The 19685-nt window shown below is 43.4% G+C and overlaps 1 protein-coding gene across 1 annotated transcript in view; it reads left to right on the forward strand.

Annotated features, from left to right (window-relative positions):
- Positions 1-19685, forward strand: part of rps6ka2 (ribosomal protein S6 kinase, polypeptide 2) — a 240953-nt gene that overhangs the window by 140576 nt on the left and 80692 nt on the right. Inside the window, exon 11 of the mRNA XM_041206960.1 lies at positions 1346-1448. Within this exon, the coding sequence (XP_041062894.1) occupies positions 1346-1448 (103 nt within the window). The remainder of the gene's footprint in view (positions 1-1345; positions 1449-19685) is intronic.

Here is a 19685-nt window from a genome sequence, read left to right on the forward strand (position 1 = left end):
GTAGGTGAGGGCTCAGCAGAATCAGAATTAAACTGATTAATGGACGTGCCCGTCCAACCTTAAGGTTGGCAGGCAGGCCAGGAGCCTTGGCGGGAATTAGAAAAAGCATGAAACCTCATCCACGGGCGGGATGAGGTTTCATGTAGGTTTTTAAAAATGTTATTAAAGTTTTTAAAAAGTTATGGACATGTCCCAACTCATGTGACAGTGTCACATGAGGGGAAATGTTAGGGATTTTTTTTTTCTATTTTTAATAATTTGTACGGTAGAGATAATCTCCCTGAGGCAGCACTTAGCCTCAGGGAGATGAGTGCGCTCTTTCGTGCGCATGCATGAAAGAGCGCACTCTCGGGTTTAGGGATTCCCCCACCACCCCGACACCACACCCCCTCCCCCCCGCCCGCACAGGGAGCACGTAGCGCCTCTATGAGAATGTCATGCTGGGCAGGCCTTAATTGGCCCAGCCACGTAAAATGGCGGCACGCAACTGATCGGGGGTGCCGACCGGAGGCGCACCTCTGCCCACCCGCACTTCAATCTCCCCCCAATGGGGGGAGAATCTTGTCCTATCAATAATTGTCATAAAAATCCATCTGGTTCACTAATGTCCTTTCAGGAAGGAAATCTTCCATCCTGACCTGGTCTGGCCTACATGTGACTTCAAACCCACAGCAATATGGTTAACTCTTAACTACCCTCTGAAATGGCCCAGTAAGCCACTCAATTCAAGGGTAATTACAGATAGGCAACACCTTTCCAGCAACACCCACGTCCCATGAAAGAATAAAGGAAAAAGAATAACAGAACTGAGCCATCTGACAAAAGAAGAGTAGTACATGGAGACCGATCACATGCCCAACATAGCAATAGCACAAGACTTCAATGTCAAAACACCTTAAGATCTCCACTAACTGCCATCTTTTATCCTCTATGCAATCTACCATTTATTTCAATCAAATTTCATTTTCAAGGTTTCCTCCTCTTACACAGAAGATGTGCTGAGTGCAATGAAATAGATGAAATCATAATGAAGATGGTGTTAATGTCGGATCTGATATTATCTTGCTCTATTGTAATACGGCACCACTTACATTTTTGCCACAAATTTATAGCAAATATTCAACATAAGAGAATGGAAAGTGAGGATTATAATGCACCATAATTTGCTATAAAACATAAAGGTTTAGGTTTCTCTATGCATTATTTTACTGCAATGGTTGGTGAATGCTAAAATGGCACAGACAGAAATTTAATGTAAAAGCATTAACCATTGCCCTAAGAACAGAGGAAGCTAGAATTTATCTTATTTAGATATGAGTCACTGAAATAAATTCTTTCCCAACAGAAATTATACAGGAAAGAAATTAAACCACCATTCAAACCAGCTGTTGGAAGACCAGAGGACACGTTCCACTTTGATCCTGAATTCACATCAAGGACACCAATTGGTCAGTTGTTTCTTTTGTAGTTCTCTAAATTGCTCAGTTTAACTCTATTTATTAAACAGTTGGGGGTCATTAATTTTGACATTATGTGAGTGTGTAAAATGGGTAATAATGAATTGGAAGCTGTTTTATTTAGTATATGTAAATTTACCTGATGAAGGAATTTTTTTGCATTCTAAAACCCTAAAGCTTCTGCTATCCCAGTACATCTAGTTTATTCAACAAATACAATTGTAGATGGTAATGGATATTTTTTTGTGCTAGACCAAAACATTTGATTCTTGTGTAGCTATTGCTGGAATATGCATTTATATTCTTTCTGATCATGTGTAACTAATACTGGGAGTCTTTTTATATCAAACATGAACCACAGCATTCCATACTTATCCATTAGACCTGCATGGAAAACTAACAGTGAAATTTTACACAAGGCCTACCTGTGGAGCTGCATCTCAGATAGTTCTGTCTCCTGGAAAACCATTTCATGTATGCAGGGTTAACGTACTTCAACAAGACTTGTTGGAACATACACTAGACTATAGAAAGGCTCCAAGCTTAATTCTTGGCACACTAACAAATCTCCAGCAAAAGCAAAAATAGCTGGAAACACTCAGCAGGTCTGACAGCATCTGTGGGGAGGAAGACAGTGTTAATGTTTCGAGTTTCAAGTCCGTATGACTCTTCAGAACTAAAGAGGATGTTAGTCCTGATGAAGAGTCTTACGTACTCGAAATGTTAACTCTATCTTCCTCCCCACAGATGCTGTCAGACCTGCTGAGTTTTTCCAGCAATTTTTGTTTTTGCTTCAGATTTCCAGCATCTGCAGTATTTTGATTTTTAACAAATCTCCAGACCTTTTTCAATTCCCACAAGAACTAACATGAATGTTTTGCATTGGCTCTAGCTGGATCCTGTCATTGTGCTGCCCAATGGAAAAATATAAATAGCAATAATAATTTGACAAGCTGCTATTTAGTTTAATTTTGGATTATTAAGCTCGATTTCCCTGCTACATGTTTCTGAACTTATCAGCACAATTTTAAAATATAATAAACTATGTTCAGTCTGTAGCATCTGTTTGTAATTTACAAAACTCTGAAATTTGTTTTGCTGAAGACACTGCAGGAGTTAAATTGGGACAAGGAGCACCCTTTCTTTAGGCTTTGCATGACTACATACAGATTGAAAATGGGATGTGAGACCCATGCATCTGCTTCCAATGGGATATGTGTAGGATATCATCTTGGTACAGGTGTTTGTGCACATGTGGCAAACAACCACCAGCAACTTGCAGAGCAGCAAGATGATGATGCCAATCAGTGTGCAATGCTGATTTGATGCCAGTGCTGCCACTTTCAAACTCTCCATGCCCTGTCCTCTCCCCACACTGCTGGACATAACAATAGACAGAATGGGGGACCTCCCTTCAGCACTTCTTAAGCAGATCATGCATTACTGGTTATGTTGCTGACTTATTTCTTCTGGCCTGTCATGCAATTGTATGCAGTTTTAGAGTTTTCCTACACTTGGCTAAAGTTTCAGTACTCTACAGGGAGTGAGTCGGCTGGTCTTTGAACAAATAAATAAAAAATGATGACTGCAACGTCATTGCCCACTTTGTACCAGATTTGCAAGTCACTCTTTGTAGATCAAAGAGTTAATAGTTATGTGAATGAAACAATAATGTTAATGATGATGTAGACATGACATCAAGGTCAGATGACAAAGCAGCCCCAAAAGAGCATGACAAAGTGTTCATAGAACCATGTCATCCCATGAAGATTTGTAAATAGTTTAAATAAATGGTTTCTGGAAAAATAATATACTGACTATGTCATGGCAGCAGATCACAGCCCCAAATTACTTATGGACACATTGAACTTTTTAAGTAGGACATGTGTTTTTTAAAAAGACCTACAAGCAAAAGCTAGATGAGAATGTAAGGGAACCACTTGCTGGAAAATTCCTATGTGGATTATACTTGACTGACTAGACGAGAGAAAACGTAATGTCACACCTCAAAAGATGTCAAGACTTACTTCAGACAGACTGATTACCACATCTAGCAGAAATCATTTCCTGTTGAGTCATATCTCAGAATGTGGAAATGCTCTGAGTTGAAAAAAAGCAGATTCTGGACAAAAGACATGTATGCTTTTCCTTTCCAGGAATACACAAGAAAAGGGATTAAAAAGCCACATGCAAACCTAATCCGTGTGTTCTAGTTCTAGTTTTGTGAGTTTAAAATAAAGGTTATTTATTCTCACATACTTAGCCCAAATTAATGCCACATGACATGGAAATAGGGATAGTTTAAGTAAGTTATGTTTGTATTTGTGTATTAGGAATAAGGTACATCTTTAAGTTTAAGTTCAGTTTATATCTTTTTCATTTGTGGGTTAAAAGGTGAAACCTGGGATCTAGTTTCATTTTTGAATGGAGACAGCAGGTCTGAAGCTCTGTTTGTATACCTGCATTTCTAATTAGATTTTTATGACTCTTGAAGAAGAGTTAAAGCATACAAGAGTAGGAAAAAAACTGTGCTGTTGCCTAGTACAAGAGTCCAAAGAGGGTGGCCCCAACACACACACACACACACACACGCACACAGATACAGAAAGCTAAAACCAAAAGCAGTTTGAGTTCAGTTGGAAGGAGCTGCCATAGAGACTAGGCAGCAGAGAGACAGATAGCAAGTCCCAAACTGAAGCTGAAGCTAGGATTCCAGAGAGACTGGACACTGGGAGATGGAACTGCAGAGAGAACAGATTTCCCAAAAGAACTGAAAGGCCCAAGGCTAAGGGGTGAGACAGAAAGGAATGGTACCAAGAAGACCTTCTGGTCAAAGGAAGAACAGGAGTCTGGAAAAGGTCTTGTTCTGTGGAAGTGACAGTAAGGAGCAGAGAGGAAGGCTCCAAGCTTCAAGCTTAAAAAGAAGAAAAGCTGCAGGAAGCAAATTTAAAGTAATATAGGTTTGAGAGAAGCTGGAAGTTCCAGACAACTGAAGGTCAGTAACTCTTTAATGTGGGCATGTGAAGCAATGGTGTTCTGTTGACATGGCTGAGTCAGTGAGAGAGAGTGCGTGGAAGGAAACTTGAATGCACATGGTGATCCAGGGGAGAGAAACATCAGAAGGAGAGCTTGAAACCCTGGAGGTGGACCCTTGCAGAAGGCATTTGAGTGAAAGCGCGGTTTGGGGAAAGATTCCAAAGCGAGTTCTTCGAGAGCGGAGATTGGAAATCCCCATGTGACAGATGGGGTTCAGTGAGACAGGTTGGCTCATGGTGTGACAAGTGTCCGGGGTAGGGAGAAGTTGATGAGAGTTCCGAAGTATCGGTTTGGAGTGGCATCTGTCACTTGGGCCGGGATTTTCTGTGCCTGCTGACATCGGGCGTGTTCGGTGGCGTGAGCGGGCAATATGGCTAGAAGGCCAAAAATTTGTTTTACGACATCATGAAACCAGTTTGCAATCATCCGCTCTACCCACCAATGGCGGGCCATGTTTCCCGCCTTTAGATGCCAAGAATCTCATTGTAATACATCAGCATATTATAAGGCCAGCCCACTGGACTCACTCCCCCACCCCCCTGCCCCGCCACGCCACGCAGCGCCACTGGATCATCCGCCCACATAGGCAGGAAATCACACCGACATGTTTCACAACAGCATCTATAAGATGTACACTTGGCGGGCTGCATTTTCCCTTGGAACTTGAATGTTTGTTTGCCTAACTTGCTTCAGTCAGTGCTCACAGTCATCAGCGCCAGGCTTCATAGGCAGGATCAAATCACATTTAGGGAGCTCATTGGCAGGTCTCTACCTACCAGATCAATCATATGTGGGTGGCTTTTCAATGGCTGCCGGACTAGGTCTTGCTTGGGGAAGGGGTAGAAGTGGCTCAGGTAAGGGAAGAGGCTGCAGGACGAGGTCTGTACTGGGGAAGGAGGGTATCCCAGGGTGTGTATGGGGGCACATGTTGATCTGTGCAAGTGGTCTCAAGATGGTAGGGCTGAGGGGGCAGTCTCCAGAGGAGTTGAGGCCAGATGGAGATGTGATGGTATGTGTGTGAGAATGAGTGGTGATGCCCCTTGAGCTGGCAGCGAATGAGGTGCCAATGAATGTGTGATGCGCTTGAGTGTGTGAGTTTAGAGTGATGAGATGGTTGCCATGCCCTGGCTGCATGGGGCCATGTCTTCTTTGCTGCAGCCTTGGGCTGGAAGCATAGAGTGCGGATGTACTTTAAATGTGGTGCCTGGCGAGACGAAGCTGCGAGGTGACGGCATAGCAGGCAAATTGGAGCCTGCCCATCATTGAAACGACGTGTTTCCTGGGAATGCATAAGTAATGTGGCAGGTTTGAGACGATAAGGCGTGAAAACCCGCCATTGTGGCTGGTGGGTAAAAGGTCGTTTTACCCACCCACTACTGCACTTAGTGCAAATCTGGGAATCTGGGATGATTCTGCAGTTGGTTTCAGAGTCTGGTGTGTCTGCCCACAGGTCACCTATTGGTTTGCATGGATTATGTACTTACTGTGAACATTGGAGTATAAGATAGGTTTTGTAACTTGTCTTATCCTTACAAATTAGTATATATCTGTGAAGATATAGTGGTGGGTGAAGAAGTATTGTAATAGTTAATCTTTTCTTTTTAGTAAATGTTTTATTCTTTTGTTAAAAATTCATCAGCTGACTCCCATGACTCTGTTCAGTAGCCACACTCCACGTATCTAAACAAAAAATGAAAACTAGGATCTACCAAGCCGGGCTCCACCCTGAGATTGGCTTGTCCACTAGTAACATCAGCTGGGATCGTAACACTAGGTCAAGTGTGTGTGCATGACAGATGGGGACAGGAGAATTTATAGTGGCGAACAGGGAAATGGTGGAGAAACTTCACGGAAGAAGATTCAGAAAATCTCCCAGAAATGCTCGTTAACTGGGGGACTTGTGAAACTGAAGAACTAAAAGAAATTAGTATTAGTAAAGAGGTAGTATTTGAAAAATTAACTGAATTGATAAATCCCCTGGATCAGATAAGCTTCACCCTGAAGTGCTGAAGGAGGTTGCGAGAGAGATAGCAGATGCATTGGCAGTCATCTTTCAGAATTCCTTTAGATTCTGGAAAGGTGCCTGTGGACTGGAAAGTAGCAAATGTAACATCACTATTTAAGAAGGGAGGAAGAGGGGGAATGGAGAACTGCAGACCTGTTAGTCCGACATCAGTTGTAGGGAAAATGTTAGAATCTATTATGAAGGATGTGATCACTGGGCATTTAGAAAAGAATGGTAAAATTGGGTAGAGTCAAAGAGTCAACATGGATTTATGAATATACAAACTTACGAATTCAGAGCAGGAGTAGGCCACTTGACCCTTTCAGCCTGCTCCACCATTCAATAAGATCATATGCTGAGCTGCTTTTAAGCTCATCTCCACATTCCTGCCTACCCCCAATAGCCCCCTTGCTTATCAAAAATCTATCCACCTCTGCCTTAAAAATACTCAAAGATTCTGCCTTTCCATCTTTTCAGGAAGGGAGTTCCAAAGCCTCACGACCCTCTGAGAGAAAAAAAAATTCTCCTCATCTCAGTCTTAAAAGGGCAGCTGCTTATTTTTAAAAAGTGACCCCTGGTTCTGGATTCTCCCACAAGAGAAAACATCCTTTCCACATCCACCCTGTGAAGTTCCCTCAGGATCTTATATGTTTCAATTAAGTCGCCTCTTACTCTTCTACTCTTCTAAACTCCAGCAGATACAAGCTTAGCCTTTCCTCATGAGACAACCCATCCACTCCAGGTATTAGTCTAGCAAACATTCTCTGAACTGCCTCCAATGCATTTACATCCTTCCTTAAATAAGGAGACCACTACTGTACACAGTACTCCAGAAGTGGTCTCACCGATGCCCTATATAACTGAAACATAACCTCCCTACTCTTGCATTTACTTCCCCTCGCAATAAATGATAACATTCTTTTTGCTTCCCTAATTACACTTATGAAAGGGAAATCATGTTTGATAACTTGTTGGAGTTTTTTGAGAATGTTTCTTGTAGCATTGAGAAAGCAGAACCAGTGTATGTGCTTTATTTGGATTTTCAGAAGGCTTTTGGTAAGGCCCCACACAGGCAGTTAGAAAATAAAATTAGAGTGCATGGGATTTGGGGAAATATACTAATATGGATTGACACCTAGTTATCAGACAGAAAGCAGAGAGTAGGATTAAACAGATCATTTTCAGGATGGCAGGCTGTTGCTAGTGGGGTAATGCAAGGATCAGTGCTAGGTCCACAGCGGTTCACATTCTATTTAAATGATTTGGATGTGGGGACCAATTGCAATATTTCCAAATTTACTGATGACGCCAGACAGGCAATCAGTTAAATTAGCAGGCAGCATTAAATTTGTGTGTTCCTGCATCAGAAGCAACAGACGCAGTGTAATTCAGCATCATGATCCCTGTACTCATTTATAGACCCTATCCAATTTCCTGGCCAGAGTGTTGAATAAATTAATTAAATTCAGAAATTTGTAACAAAGAATATTGCTGCCTACAAGGATGGTAGAAACAGAGATGATCAATGATTTGGAAAGGAAATTGGATAGGCACTTGAGGGAAATAACCTAGCAAAATAGAGTGGGGGAAAGGGTTTGTTCTAGAGAGAGCTAGCATAGACTCGATAGGTTGAATGGCCTCCTTCTGTGCCATTATGACTCGATGATTCTACAGTACCTGTCTTTCAGAGTGCCCAGACTTTCTTTGGTTTCTTTATTTTAAATGCTTCAGATCACCAGTGCCATCAAATCCATATAAAGGAGATACAGTATCGGAGACCTGAGAGGTATTAGAACATAATTGACATAAAATAGCAGGTAAAGTCCATTCTGGCTTGGCCCTGCTTCTGTTCTCTTTGTGAAATTATGCATTGACAATGATCCAGATTATAGCAGTGAATGCATGTCACACTCTTGTCAGACCACGCAGTTTTATTTGATCTCCACTTTCTGTCCAATTTATGACCATCGCTTTGACATGCTTACATCCCTCCGTGTCAAGATGCACCGATGCACATTTGCGCATGGGTTAAATAGAATTAATGTATTTGGCAAATCATTTTAATGGTTGGAAGGATTTTTTAGATGGCAAGAGTATTTGCAACCATGTTCAAGGAAAATATATTCTATTTCTTTCTTGAAAGCATTCTGGAAGGATTCCTTTTTAGAAATGATTAGAAATTCAGTAGCTCTTAACAGTCATAGAATAAGAAATGAAATTGTATGAATATGAACTCGAATAGATTACAAGTTCCTTTAAATTTAGCCAAACCTCATTGCCCAGAGGCAAAACTCATTATCAGGCCTTCATTGTGCTGAGAGTTGAGCTGCTGTAGGGAAAGGCTTTAGTTATGAGGACCAGTCTGCATTAATGAAACCTATTTTTTATTAATTTCTGCTCTCTTATACTCTTTCATCCTCTTCTAAAGAGAGGGAGAGGGAATATTAACAGAGCACATGATTTTATGTTAACTGTATCCTGTTCATTTGTACCGACAAAGACTTGGGTTGCCAGTGCCCAAATGTTTATCGGTCAGGACTCTTGGATTTTTCTGACCAGATCTGCCTTATCCATACCTGTAAATTGGGCAGACTTGACCAAGAATCTGAGAAGAGTTCCTTTGTAATTGATTTCTGCCTGTTCCTCTTTATGCCCTCATTTTGCTAGCAATGCAAATGAAGCAAAAATGACCATCATGTCAAACACCACATTTTTCAGATGCTTCCATCTCATTAACACTGTTCATCATTCTCAACAATTATAGACAAGCATCTGAAGTTGCTGGACGTTGACGAGAAGGCATACGAAGATATACAGAATCAAACATCAACATTAACTGCACTGAGCTAGAGCTGGTTTTTGACTATTTTTGAAGGAATTTTCTGTTTTGTTTCTTGTCAGCTACTTTAACATCGTACTATTTTAGCATAGTAAAATATCGGTAGCATGATGATAATGTTACTGGCTCATAATCCAGAGGCCTGGACTAATGTTCTGGAGACATGAGTTCAGGTCCCACTGCAGCAGTGGGATCAACCTAGAATAAAAATCCAGTCTCAGCAATGATGATCATGAAACTACTGGTTTGTCATAAAAACCTATCCGATTCACTAATGTCCTTTAGGGAAGGAAATCTGCTGACCTTACCTGCTCTGGCCTACATGTGACTCCAGACCCACAGCAACACCATTGACTGTTAATTGCCCACAAAGATGTACTAGCAAGCCACATTGTTGTATCAAAAGGCTACAGAAAAGTCAAATTGGAGTAAGACCAAATGGGCCACATGACATCAGCTTAAGCACTAGATACATCAAAGGCACACACTGCCCAGTCACCCCCCACAAAGTCCTCCTCACCAACATCTGTGGACGTGTGTCAAAATTGGACTTGATGCCTATGGCAATTTCATGGATCATTATATAAATTTTATAAGCCCTAAATGCTGGTGTTTTTGGCACTGAGTGCTAGACAATGAAGCGTTTGAACATGTTGCCTCCCAGATCAGTGCCCACCTTTCCCATAACTCCATGTTTGAATCCCTCCAATCAAGTTTCCTCCCCACTGCAGTACTGAAATAACCCCTATCAAAAGTCACAAATGACATCTTGTGTGACTGTGACAGTGGGAAGCTATCCCTCCTTATCCATCCTGACCCGTCTGCAGCCTGCAACATGGTTGATCACGCTATCCTCCCCCAATAACTCCCCACCATTGTCCAGCTGGGTGTGACTGTACTCACCTAGTTCTGTTCTTACTTATATAACCTCAGCCAGAAAATCAATGGCTTGTTTTCCCTAAAGTGTTCTATGGGCTCTTGCACAGCAAATTTATATCAGACAAACAAAAAGTGCCTACTACACAACATCTGGGACCTGTGTAAACAAGGCAAGCAACTGTGTCTCCTTAAACCATTAGACTGAAGAATTGTTAATGACCAGTGCAGAGTCTGAACAAGGAAGTGTCAGCCAAAATGATGAATTAAATGTCAAATCAGGTATCAAAAGTGGAATAAAGAGAGGGAAAAAAGGTGTATTAAGAGATAGAGAGATAAAAGAGATGGAAAGAAAAAGTAAAAAACTATATTTTTTCTGTTATTAAATGCCATCAATAATTAAAATCTGAAAGAATGAGACTCCACATTTGCTTAATTTATTTTTTAGTGCCATAGTGTTATTTTGGCAATACTGAAAAGTTATCATCCCATTAAAAGGGTACTTCACTGGAATAAGCAAGCCTTAACCTTTCCTGACAAATGCGTATGTATCAGGCAAGTACAGAAAATTAACATTGTTCCATGTGTTTTGACAGTAAGTCAGATAGCGGGAAACCGGTATCATTTAATTCCAGGAGGAGCAGGACATATCGATCAGCAATTTCTGGATTTAAATTTGCATGTGCAGTCACTGGAAGTTGCTGTGCAAATCACCCACTGCACCTCCCCACCTCACCGCCCACCCCAGGAGCTCACCCTCACATTTTATCTAATCTCAGTGTGAGGGCATTGATTCCAATTTGTCTCATATGGAGACTGTCTCTCCTGTGTAATCATCTACTCTTTCAAATCTTCTCTCAATGCTTGACAAACATGTGACAATCCTTCCAACGCCGTTCTCTCAATCACTTGTTCAATTGCCTGATTATTTTGAGAATCCTGCGTAATGTTTTAATGTGTGCCCTCCTATTGTGAGATTTTTATATTTCTAGGTTTACCAGGATGATATCAGAGATGAGGGAGTTTAAATATGTAGAGAGATTAGCGAAGAATAAAAAGGTGACTTGTTATTCAAATGGAGAGAAACTTCAGAATGCTTCAGTGCAGAGGGATCTGGTTGTCCTCGTGCATGAATCGCTGAAAGCTGGTATGCAGATACAGCAGGTAATAAGGAAGGCAAATGGAATTTTGGCATTTATTGCTAAAGGAATAGAGTATAAAAATGGGGAAGTGTTGTTGCAACTGTACAAGGCATTGGTGAGACCACACCTGGAGTACTGTGCACAGCTTTGGTCCCTTTACTTGAGGCAGGATGTAGTTGCACTGGAGGCAGTTCAGAGGAAGTTCACTAGACTGATCCCAGAGATGGGCTTGTCTTATGAGGAGAGATTGAGCAGTTTAGGCCTATACTCGCTGGAGTTTAGAAGGATGAGAGGAGATCTAATTGAGGTATATAAGATGCTAAAGGGGATAGACAAAGTAGACGTGAAGCGAATGTTTCCCCTTGAGGGGCATTCTAGAATGATAGGCCATAGTTTTAGGCTAAGAGGTGGCAGATTTAAATCAGAGAAGAGGAGGAATTACTTTTCTCAAAGGGTCATGGATCTCTGGAATTCACTACCTCAGAGTGCAGTGGATGTCAGGACGCTGAATAAATTTAAGGAAGAGATAGATTTTTAATTAGTAAAGGGTTGAAAGGTTATGGGGAGAGGGCGAGAAATGAGTTGAGGCCAAAATGAGATCAGCCATGATCATGTTGAATGGTGGGGCAGGCTCGAGGGGCCGAATTGCCTACTCCTGCTCCTAGTTCTTATGTTATTTTGTTCTTATGATTGTCCTCACTAGAGCATTGAAGGTTAAATGGAGACCAAATAGAGGTATTCAAACTGTGCAAGATTTTCATAAAGCAAGCAGGAGGAAACTATTTCCTCTGGCAAGTGGGTTAGTAACCAGAGATAACTGATTTAAAATAATTCACAAAAGAATCAGAGGATATTGCTGCTGCTCCTCCTCCTTATCCTGTGATAAAATAATGAACACATGAGCTCATTGTGTAATGAAATCAGATTCCATAATAAATGTCAAAAGGCAATAAGGCATGAAGAGGACTAATTTGCAGGGTAGGGGGAAAAAGGTGGGTCTGGGGCTAAATCAAACAACTCTTTCAAAGAAGTGGTACATGCATAACTGGCTGAATGGCCTCCTTTTTTGCTGACAGACTGTATGATTCTACGATTATTCCTGATGTTTCAAAATGTTGTTGCCCCTTGGTATTTCTTTAACCTCCTCCAAACCTACAACCATCTGAGATTGTTACATTCCTTTTTTTTATTCATTTACAGGATGTGGGCTTCACTGGTTAGGCCAGCATTCATTGCCCATCCCTAGTTGCCCTTGAGAAGGTGGTGGCGAGCTGCCTTCTTGAACCATTGCAGTACATGTGGTGTAGGTACACCCGCAGTGCTGTTAGGAAGGGAGTTCCAGGATTTTAACCCAGCGACAATGAAGGAACAGTGATATATTTCTAAGTCAGGATGGTAAGTGACTTGGAGGGTGATGGTGTTCCCATCTATCTGCTGCCCTTGTCCTTCTAGGTGGTAGTGATTGTGGGTTTGGAAGGTGCTGTCTAAGAAGCCTTGGTGAATTCCTGCAGTGCATCTTGTAGAAGGTACACACTGCTGCTACTGTGCATCAGTGGTGGACGGAGCGAATGTTTGTGGATGTGGTGCCAGTCAAGCGGGCTGCTTTGTCCTGGATGGTTTCAAGCTTCTTCAGTGTTCTAGGAGCTGCACTCATCCAGGCAAGTGGGAAGTATTCCATCACACTCCTGACTTGTGTCTTGTGGTCAGGCTCTGGGGATTCAGGAGGTGAGTTACTCATCGCATGATTCCAAGTCTCTGACCTGCTCTTGTAACCACAGTATTTATATGGCTAATCCAGTTCAGTTTCTGGTCAATGGTAACCCCCAGGATGTTGATAATGGGGGATTCAGTGATGGTAATGCCATTGACCGTCAAGGGGTGAAAGGGAAATCATGTTCAACCGATTTATTGGAGTTCTTTGAAGGAGTCACATGTGCTTTGGATAAAGGGGAATTGGTCAATGTACTGTACCAGAAGGCAGTTGTAAGGGTGCCACATCAAAGGTTAATGCAGCAAATAAAAGCTCATGGTGTAAGGGGCAACATATTGGCACGGATAGAAGATTGGCTAGCTAACAGGAAGCAGAGGGTGGAATTGTCCCAGATTTGCACAACGTGTGATAAGTGTCAATAAAGTCGTTTTATCTGCGGGTTGCAATGGCGGCTTTTCGCGCCTATCATTTCATTCCCAACGCATCCCATCTCATTAATAATGCATTCACAGGAAAGACTCCAGATCACTGGCGGGCAACCTTGGATTTGCCTGTCACACCATGACCTAAGTGCTTCCCCGTTCTGAGCGCCATATTTAAAGTACACCAGAGCACAGCTTACTTCACGTCTTCAGACCAGGACTGCTCCAGGCAACAGATGGCCCAAAAGCAAAGAAGACGGCAGCCCCCGAATTTATTGATGCCTCTCTGGGGTGCCTGCTGGGTGCAGTGGAAGGACACCACAATGTGCTGTATCCACGCCTTGGGCACAAGATATCCACCAGTGTCAATTGCAGTAGAGGCAGCGGCAGTCAGCACCACCAGAGCACAGAGGAGGTCAGCCATTCAGTGCAGGAAGAGGATGAATGGTCCCATCTGTTCCATCAGGATAAGCCAACCACCTCATTACTCTCAACTCACACTCCCACAAACCCATCACACATCCACAGGGATCTCACAACTCAAGGGACAACACCACTAACTCTCACACACACGCTCACATCTCCATCAGGCTCATATCCTCTGGAGCTCCAGTCCTCAGCCCGTCCATGGCTCTGCTCAACACTACATGCAGTGCCATGTGTCCTGCTCACACACTCTCCATCTGTTTTCATGCAGGAGAAGCTGGCTCACAACAGCAGAGAGCGGTCCCAGACCAGGGTGGAGAGACCCATATTAAGCCCCCACTCACTATGAGGAGCATGCCATCGCACTGACTGGTGAGGACATGGACCCTGCCTGCGGCAATGGTGCGGTTGGTGGTGAACACTCACATGAGGATCCTGTATCATAACTCAATGCAACTGTGAGTGCTGTCTCTCCTGATTTTGACTCCACTGTCATGCAATAATTATCTCTACTGTGGTTCACAGGGAGCTCTGCCAAGCCAGGCCCTCAGCTCCATCCACATGCCCGCCTCCAGCCAAGAGGGCTCCTCCTCCATTGAACAGCTGGAAATAAACAACCTGGAAGACTCATCACAGCACTTACCCACACCCTGCACCAATGCAGAGACACACGCCTTGGTGGGACCTAGATCTAGAGCAGGCTTGGGTTCACAACCTGGTGGTCACTGCACGGACACATGTCCAGAGCAGCAGGAGACAGGTTCATCCAAACTCCCAGGAACTTGGAAGACTGCTGGGAAAGAAGCATCAATGAGGTCAGAGTCAGATGATGAGCCTCTGGATTGGGCCTTCCAACTCATCGTGGAGTCAGCAGAAGGTTGAAGAACACCACACAGAGCTGTTGGAAGCCCTCAACAGAGTGGCATGCAAGTCGGAGGAGTGGATCTGCCTGTTCTCTGATGAAGTTGTGCCCACATGTCCATGAGAAGGATGGCGGATGCTTTGGAGACCCTGGTCCAGCAGAACGCAGAGATGTGCGCAGAACTGCACTCCATCACGGTAGCCGTGGATGAGTTCCTGCAGTAGTAATGTGAGAGAGAAACGGGGCATGTCAATGTCTCTCCAGGTGCCCCTTCCCCTCAAGGAGCCAGGCCGGGGCCCTTGGACACCTGAAGAGAGGAGGAGCAGCAGCTACACATCCCTCGGTCATCCAGTCAGGAATCTTGGAAGCTGTCCTCTCCCTCTGAGTCCACTCTGCCTTTGACCCCCCTCAGCCTCATCCTCTGTCACCACAGAGAGAGTAGCTGGCCCACAGGAGGACAGCCAAAACAAGCCGGAGCCCTCAAGGCCTCGGCTCTCGAGAGGACCCAAGCCAAAGTCATCAGAGGCAACAGGGCAAACCATTGCACAGGCTGTCTTCACCCCTGCTGCAGATGTCAGGGCAGCACCTAGAAGAAATGATAGGCCCAGAAATGTTAAGAAATTCTGATGACAAGTAGTCACACAGACGAACGTATTTTGCCACTTTATAATCTGAAAATATATTCACTTTCACTGAATAATGTGCAATGTTGTCTTTTAGCTTCACTGACAGGCTTTGCAACCCTTCCCACTGCATCCACCCACCACTAGCAGTTTAGCTGCACACAGCTGAAAAATGAGTGATTCTGGAGGGAGAAGCGTGTGTGGGGCAGGGCCTTTCGGAGCCTTGTGCAAGCACTCTCCCACACACGCACAGCCTTCATCCATCACACTCATCTTACCGCCCTGAGCATTTTCAATGCTGCATGCAGGGGTTCTCTTTCAGTTGTCCATCTGAGCTGACCTGCATCTCTGCCCACACACTGACTGCAATCCCAAGCAGCACCTGTGCTCGTCCAACTCGAGGCTCCGCTCACTTTCTATTTCCACAGCCATGGTTGCAGTCAAGTTTTTGATCAGCTCTCCCATCGTTTACCCTCCCCCAGCCACCCATGTCCTTTTCTCCCATCAATGTTGACCATCCTGGCATCACCTTCCACCTCCCCACCATCACCTACCAACCCAAACCCTTGTCTTTCCAGGATGTCCAGGTGAGCGAGCACATTCCCTACCTTCCTGAAAATTTCACTCCCATTCAGATTGACCTCCCTGACCTCCTCATTCCCACCCCCAGGGTCCGTGTCTGCCTCCAGGTCCTTACCCACCACCCTCGCTGTCCCTCATACCACTACCAATCTACCCTCACCCACACCTTTGCTCCCCCCAACCTCACACCCATGACACCTTCATCCCCACCCTAACAACTTCACACCCCACCAAAAACCTTCATCAACCCCCTCTGAACCTCACCCCCACCCCACCTCGGTACACCTTCCTCTCCCAGCTATAGCTAGAGTTTCCACTCCAAACCCCCTCCCCAGGACACCTTCTTTTCCCACTCACAGCTGGACCTTCCTCTCCCCCCATTGCCGAATAAGCCCATGGCCAAGACTGCGAAGTTCCGAAGCAGACCAAAAGCATCAATGCAACCCCCCCAGCTTCCGTGAGCTACTTTGTGGCAGAGCCATGTCCATGAGAATCCACCCAGTACATGTGATGCACGTGTTCCTCCAGGGTCCAGTAGCTGTAGGGCTCCAGCATCTTCTGCCCCTCAGATGTTCGCCATCTGAGCAAGGCCATAATGGTAAGTCCCGGCTTCTGCACGTCACAGCTGTCCAGACGTGTTCTGGGCTGGTGTGTTTTCCTGCTGGTGTAACGGTAAATCCGGTATGGGGGGATGATTCCAGTTGGGCATCGCTTTGCATCCCATTACCGTGATGCAAATCGGGTTCACGTCAGCCTCCAGCAGGATTTGCATTCTGCCATGGCAGACACCATCAGGTGATCCTGCTGTGTTTTCATGCCAGTGCAAAACCAATTTTTGGCCTTTTCACCATATTGTCCCACACTCCCCCATCCGCACTGATGCCCGACGCCAAAATTCTGGACAGAGAGTAGGCATAAATGGGTCTTTTTCTGGTTAGCATGTTGTAATGAGTGGTGTGCCACAAGAACCTCAACTTTTTGCAATTTATATAAATGACTTGGATTGAACGACCGAAGGTATGGTTGCTAAGTTTGCTGATGACACAAAGATAGGTGGGAAAGTAAGCTGTGAAGAGGACACAAGGAGGCTACAAAGGGATATAGATAGGTTAAGTGAGTGGGCAAAGAGCTGGCAAATGGAGTATAATGTGGGAAAATGTGAAATTGTCCATTTGGCAGGAAGACTGACAAAGAAATATATTATCTAAATGGTGAGAGATGCAGAGCTCTGAGATACAGAGGGATCTGGGCATCCTGGTGCATGAATCGCAAAAGGCTAGTATGCACATTTGGCAAGTAATTAGGAAAGCAAATAGAATGTTATTGTTTATTGTGAGGGGAACTGAATATAAAGATAAGGAGGTATGCTTCAGTTGTACAGGACATCAGCAAGAACACACCTAGAGCATTGTGTACAGTATTGGTCTATTTATTTAAGGAAAGTTGTAAATGCATTAGAAGCAGTTCAGAGAAGATTCACTTGACTAATACCTGGACTGGACTGGTTGTTTTCTGAGGAAAGGTTGCACAGGTTAGGCTTGTATCCGCTGGAGTTTAGAATAGCAAGAGGCAACTTGATTGAAACATATAAGATCCTGAGGCGTCTTGACAGGGTGGATATGGAGAGGATCTTTCCTCTTGTGGAAGAATCTAGAACTATGAGTCACTGTTTAAAAATAAGGGGTCGCTCATTTAAGACAGAGATGAGGAGAATTTTTTTCTCTCTGAAGGTTCTGAGTCTTTGGAACTCATTTCCTCAAAAGGTGGTGGAAGCAGAGTCTTTGAATATTTTTAAAGCAGAGGTAGATAGATCCTTGATAAACAAGTGGGTGAAATGTTATCGGCAGTAGGCAGGATGCTACAATTAGATCAGCCATGATCCTATTGAATGGCAGAGCAGGCTAGAGGGGCTGATTGGCCTACTCCTGCTCCTAATCCGTATATTTATATGTATTCCATCCTCTGTGCACACATGATTTTCATCATTTTACCAGTAGGGACCATGCCTGGGCCTTCAGCTCTGGAATTTCCTCTCTAACCCTCTCTGCCTTTCTGCAAATCTCTTTTAGCTGTTCCTTAAAACTTAGCTCTTTGACAATGCTTTTGCTAACCTGTCCTAATATTTATTTATGTAGCTCAGTGTCAAGATTTATCTGATAATGTTCCTGTGAAGTGCCTTTGGGCATTTTTACAATATTAAAGGCACTAAATAAGGAAAAGGAAAAAGAAAGACTTGCATCTATACAACACCTTTTAGAATGTCCCAAAACACTTTACAGCCAATGCTGTATTTTCTGAGGTGTGATAATGGAGGAATTTTGCAAATAGCAAGCTACCTCCAATAGCAATGTGATAATGACTAGGTGATCTGTTTTTGTGAAGATGATTAAAAGATGAACATTGGTCAGTTCACTGGGGATAACTCCCCTGATTTTCTTTGAAACAATGCTATGGGATCTTTTATGTCCAACTGAGAGAGGAGATGGGGCCTCAGTTTAATGTATCATCCAGAAAAAATCTCCTCTGACAATGTAGCACTCAGTACTTCACTGGATTGCTAGCCCAGGTTAATTAATATTCTATGAAACTAATATTCATCAGCTATATTTCTTCGTAGTTAAAACATCTATAAAACGGGAAAAAAGTTGATTTCCCTCATCAAAGCAATTCCTACCACATAAAATCTGCTCTATTAATTACTTGGCCTAATTTATTTAATCTTCTGAAGGACAGTGGAGGTTGAGTTGTTTCATACCAGCTTAATAGCAGTGCGTTACCCTCAATGAGCATTTACATGGAAGCTTTGAGAAAGTCACCACATGTGAGACTACCATTGACCACTTAGGATTCCTGTCAGCAACTGTAGACCAAAAGAGTAAGAATTTAATTAATATTCTATGAAACTAATATTCATCAGCTATATTTCTTCGTAGTTAAAACATCTGTAAAACGGGAAAAAAGTTGATTTCCCTCATCAAAGCAATTCCTACCACATAAAATCTGCTCTATTAATTATTTGGCCTAATTTATTTAATCTTCTGAAGGACAGTTTTGCAGCATTTCACTCAAAAAGTAATATAGAAAGACGCAGGTGTACTATTTAGCCTTCTCAGCCTGCATTATTTATACATGCCCTGTTGTATTTCACAGATGACTCCTCGTGAACCATTATGTTGCATAGAACATTTGATCACAGTTGTTATGTCAAAATAACATTCTGTCCATTGTTCCTGAGCAAGTATTATAGACCATATATAATTTTTAAGTTGTGTGTGTATATATATATATATATATAAATACATATATGGTTTCAATTTCATTTAGTTTGTTTGTGGGCCTTGATGCTTGGAAGTCTGGATGGACTCCTGACTAAAAGGTCAGGTCTTTGGGGATTGTTCGTATTGATGAGGTTTTACAACCTCTGGGGCAACATTTTCCCCCCATCAGGGGGAATGTGCAGGAGCAGGTGAGCGGGCTACCGATGGATCCCAATTAAGGCCTGCCCAGCATGATGTCCGCTCAGAAGTGCTGTGTGCTCCCTGTGCGGGCGGGAGGGGATTCCCTGAGCCGGGATTGTGCCCTTTCGCGCATGCCTGTGAAAGGACACACAGATCTCTCTGAGGCTAGGTTTCACCTCAGGGAGATCGCTGGAAGTTTCAAAAATTTTTAGAAGTTGTGAGAAAAAAATTCCAGTTATGTCCCCT

The sequence above is a fragment of the Carcharodon carcharias genome, chromosome 2, assembly GCF_017639515.1.
Source record: "Carcharodon carcharias isolate sCarCar2 chromosome 2, sCarCar2.pri, whole genome shotgun sequence".
NCBI lineage: Eukaryota > Metazoa > Chordata > Chondrichthyes > Lamniformes > Lamnidae > Carcharodon > Carcharodon carcharias.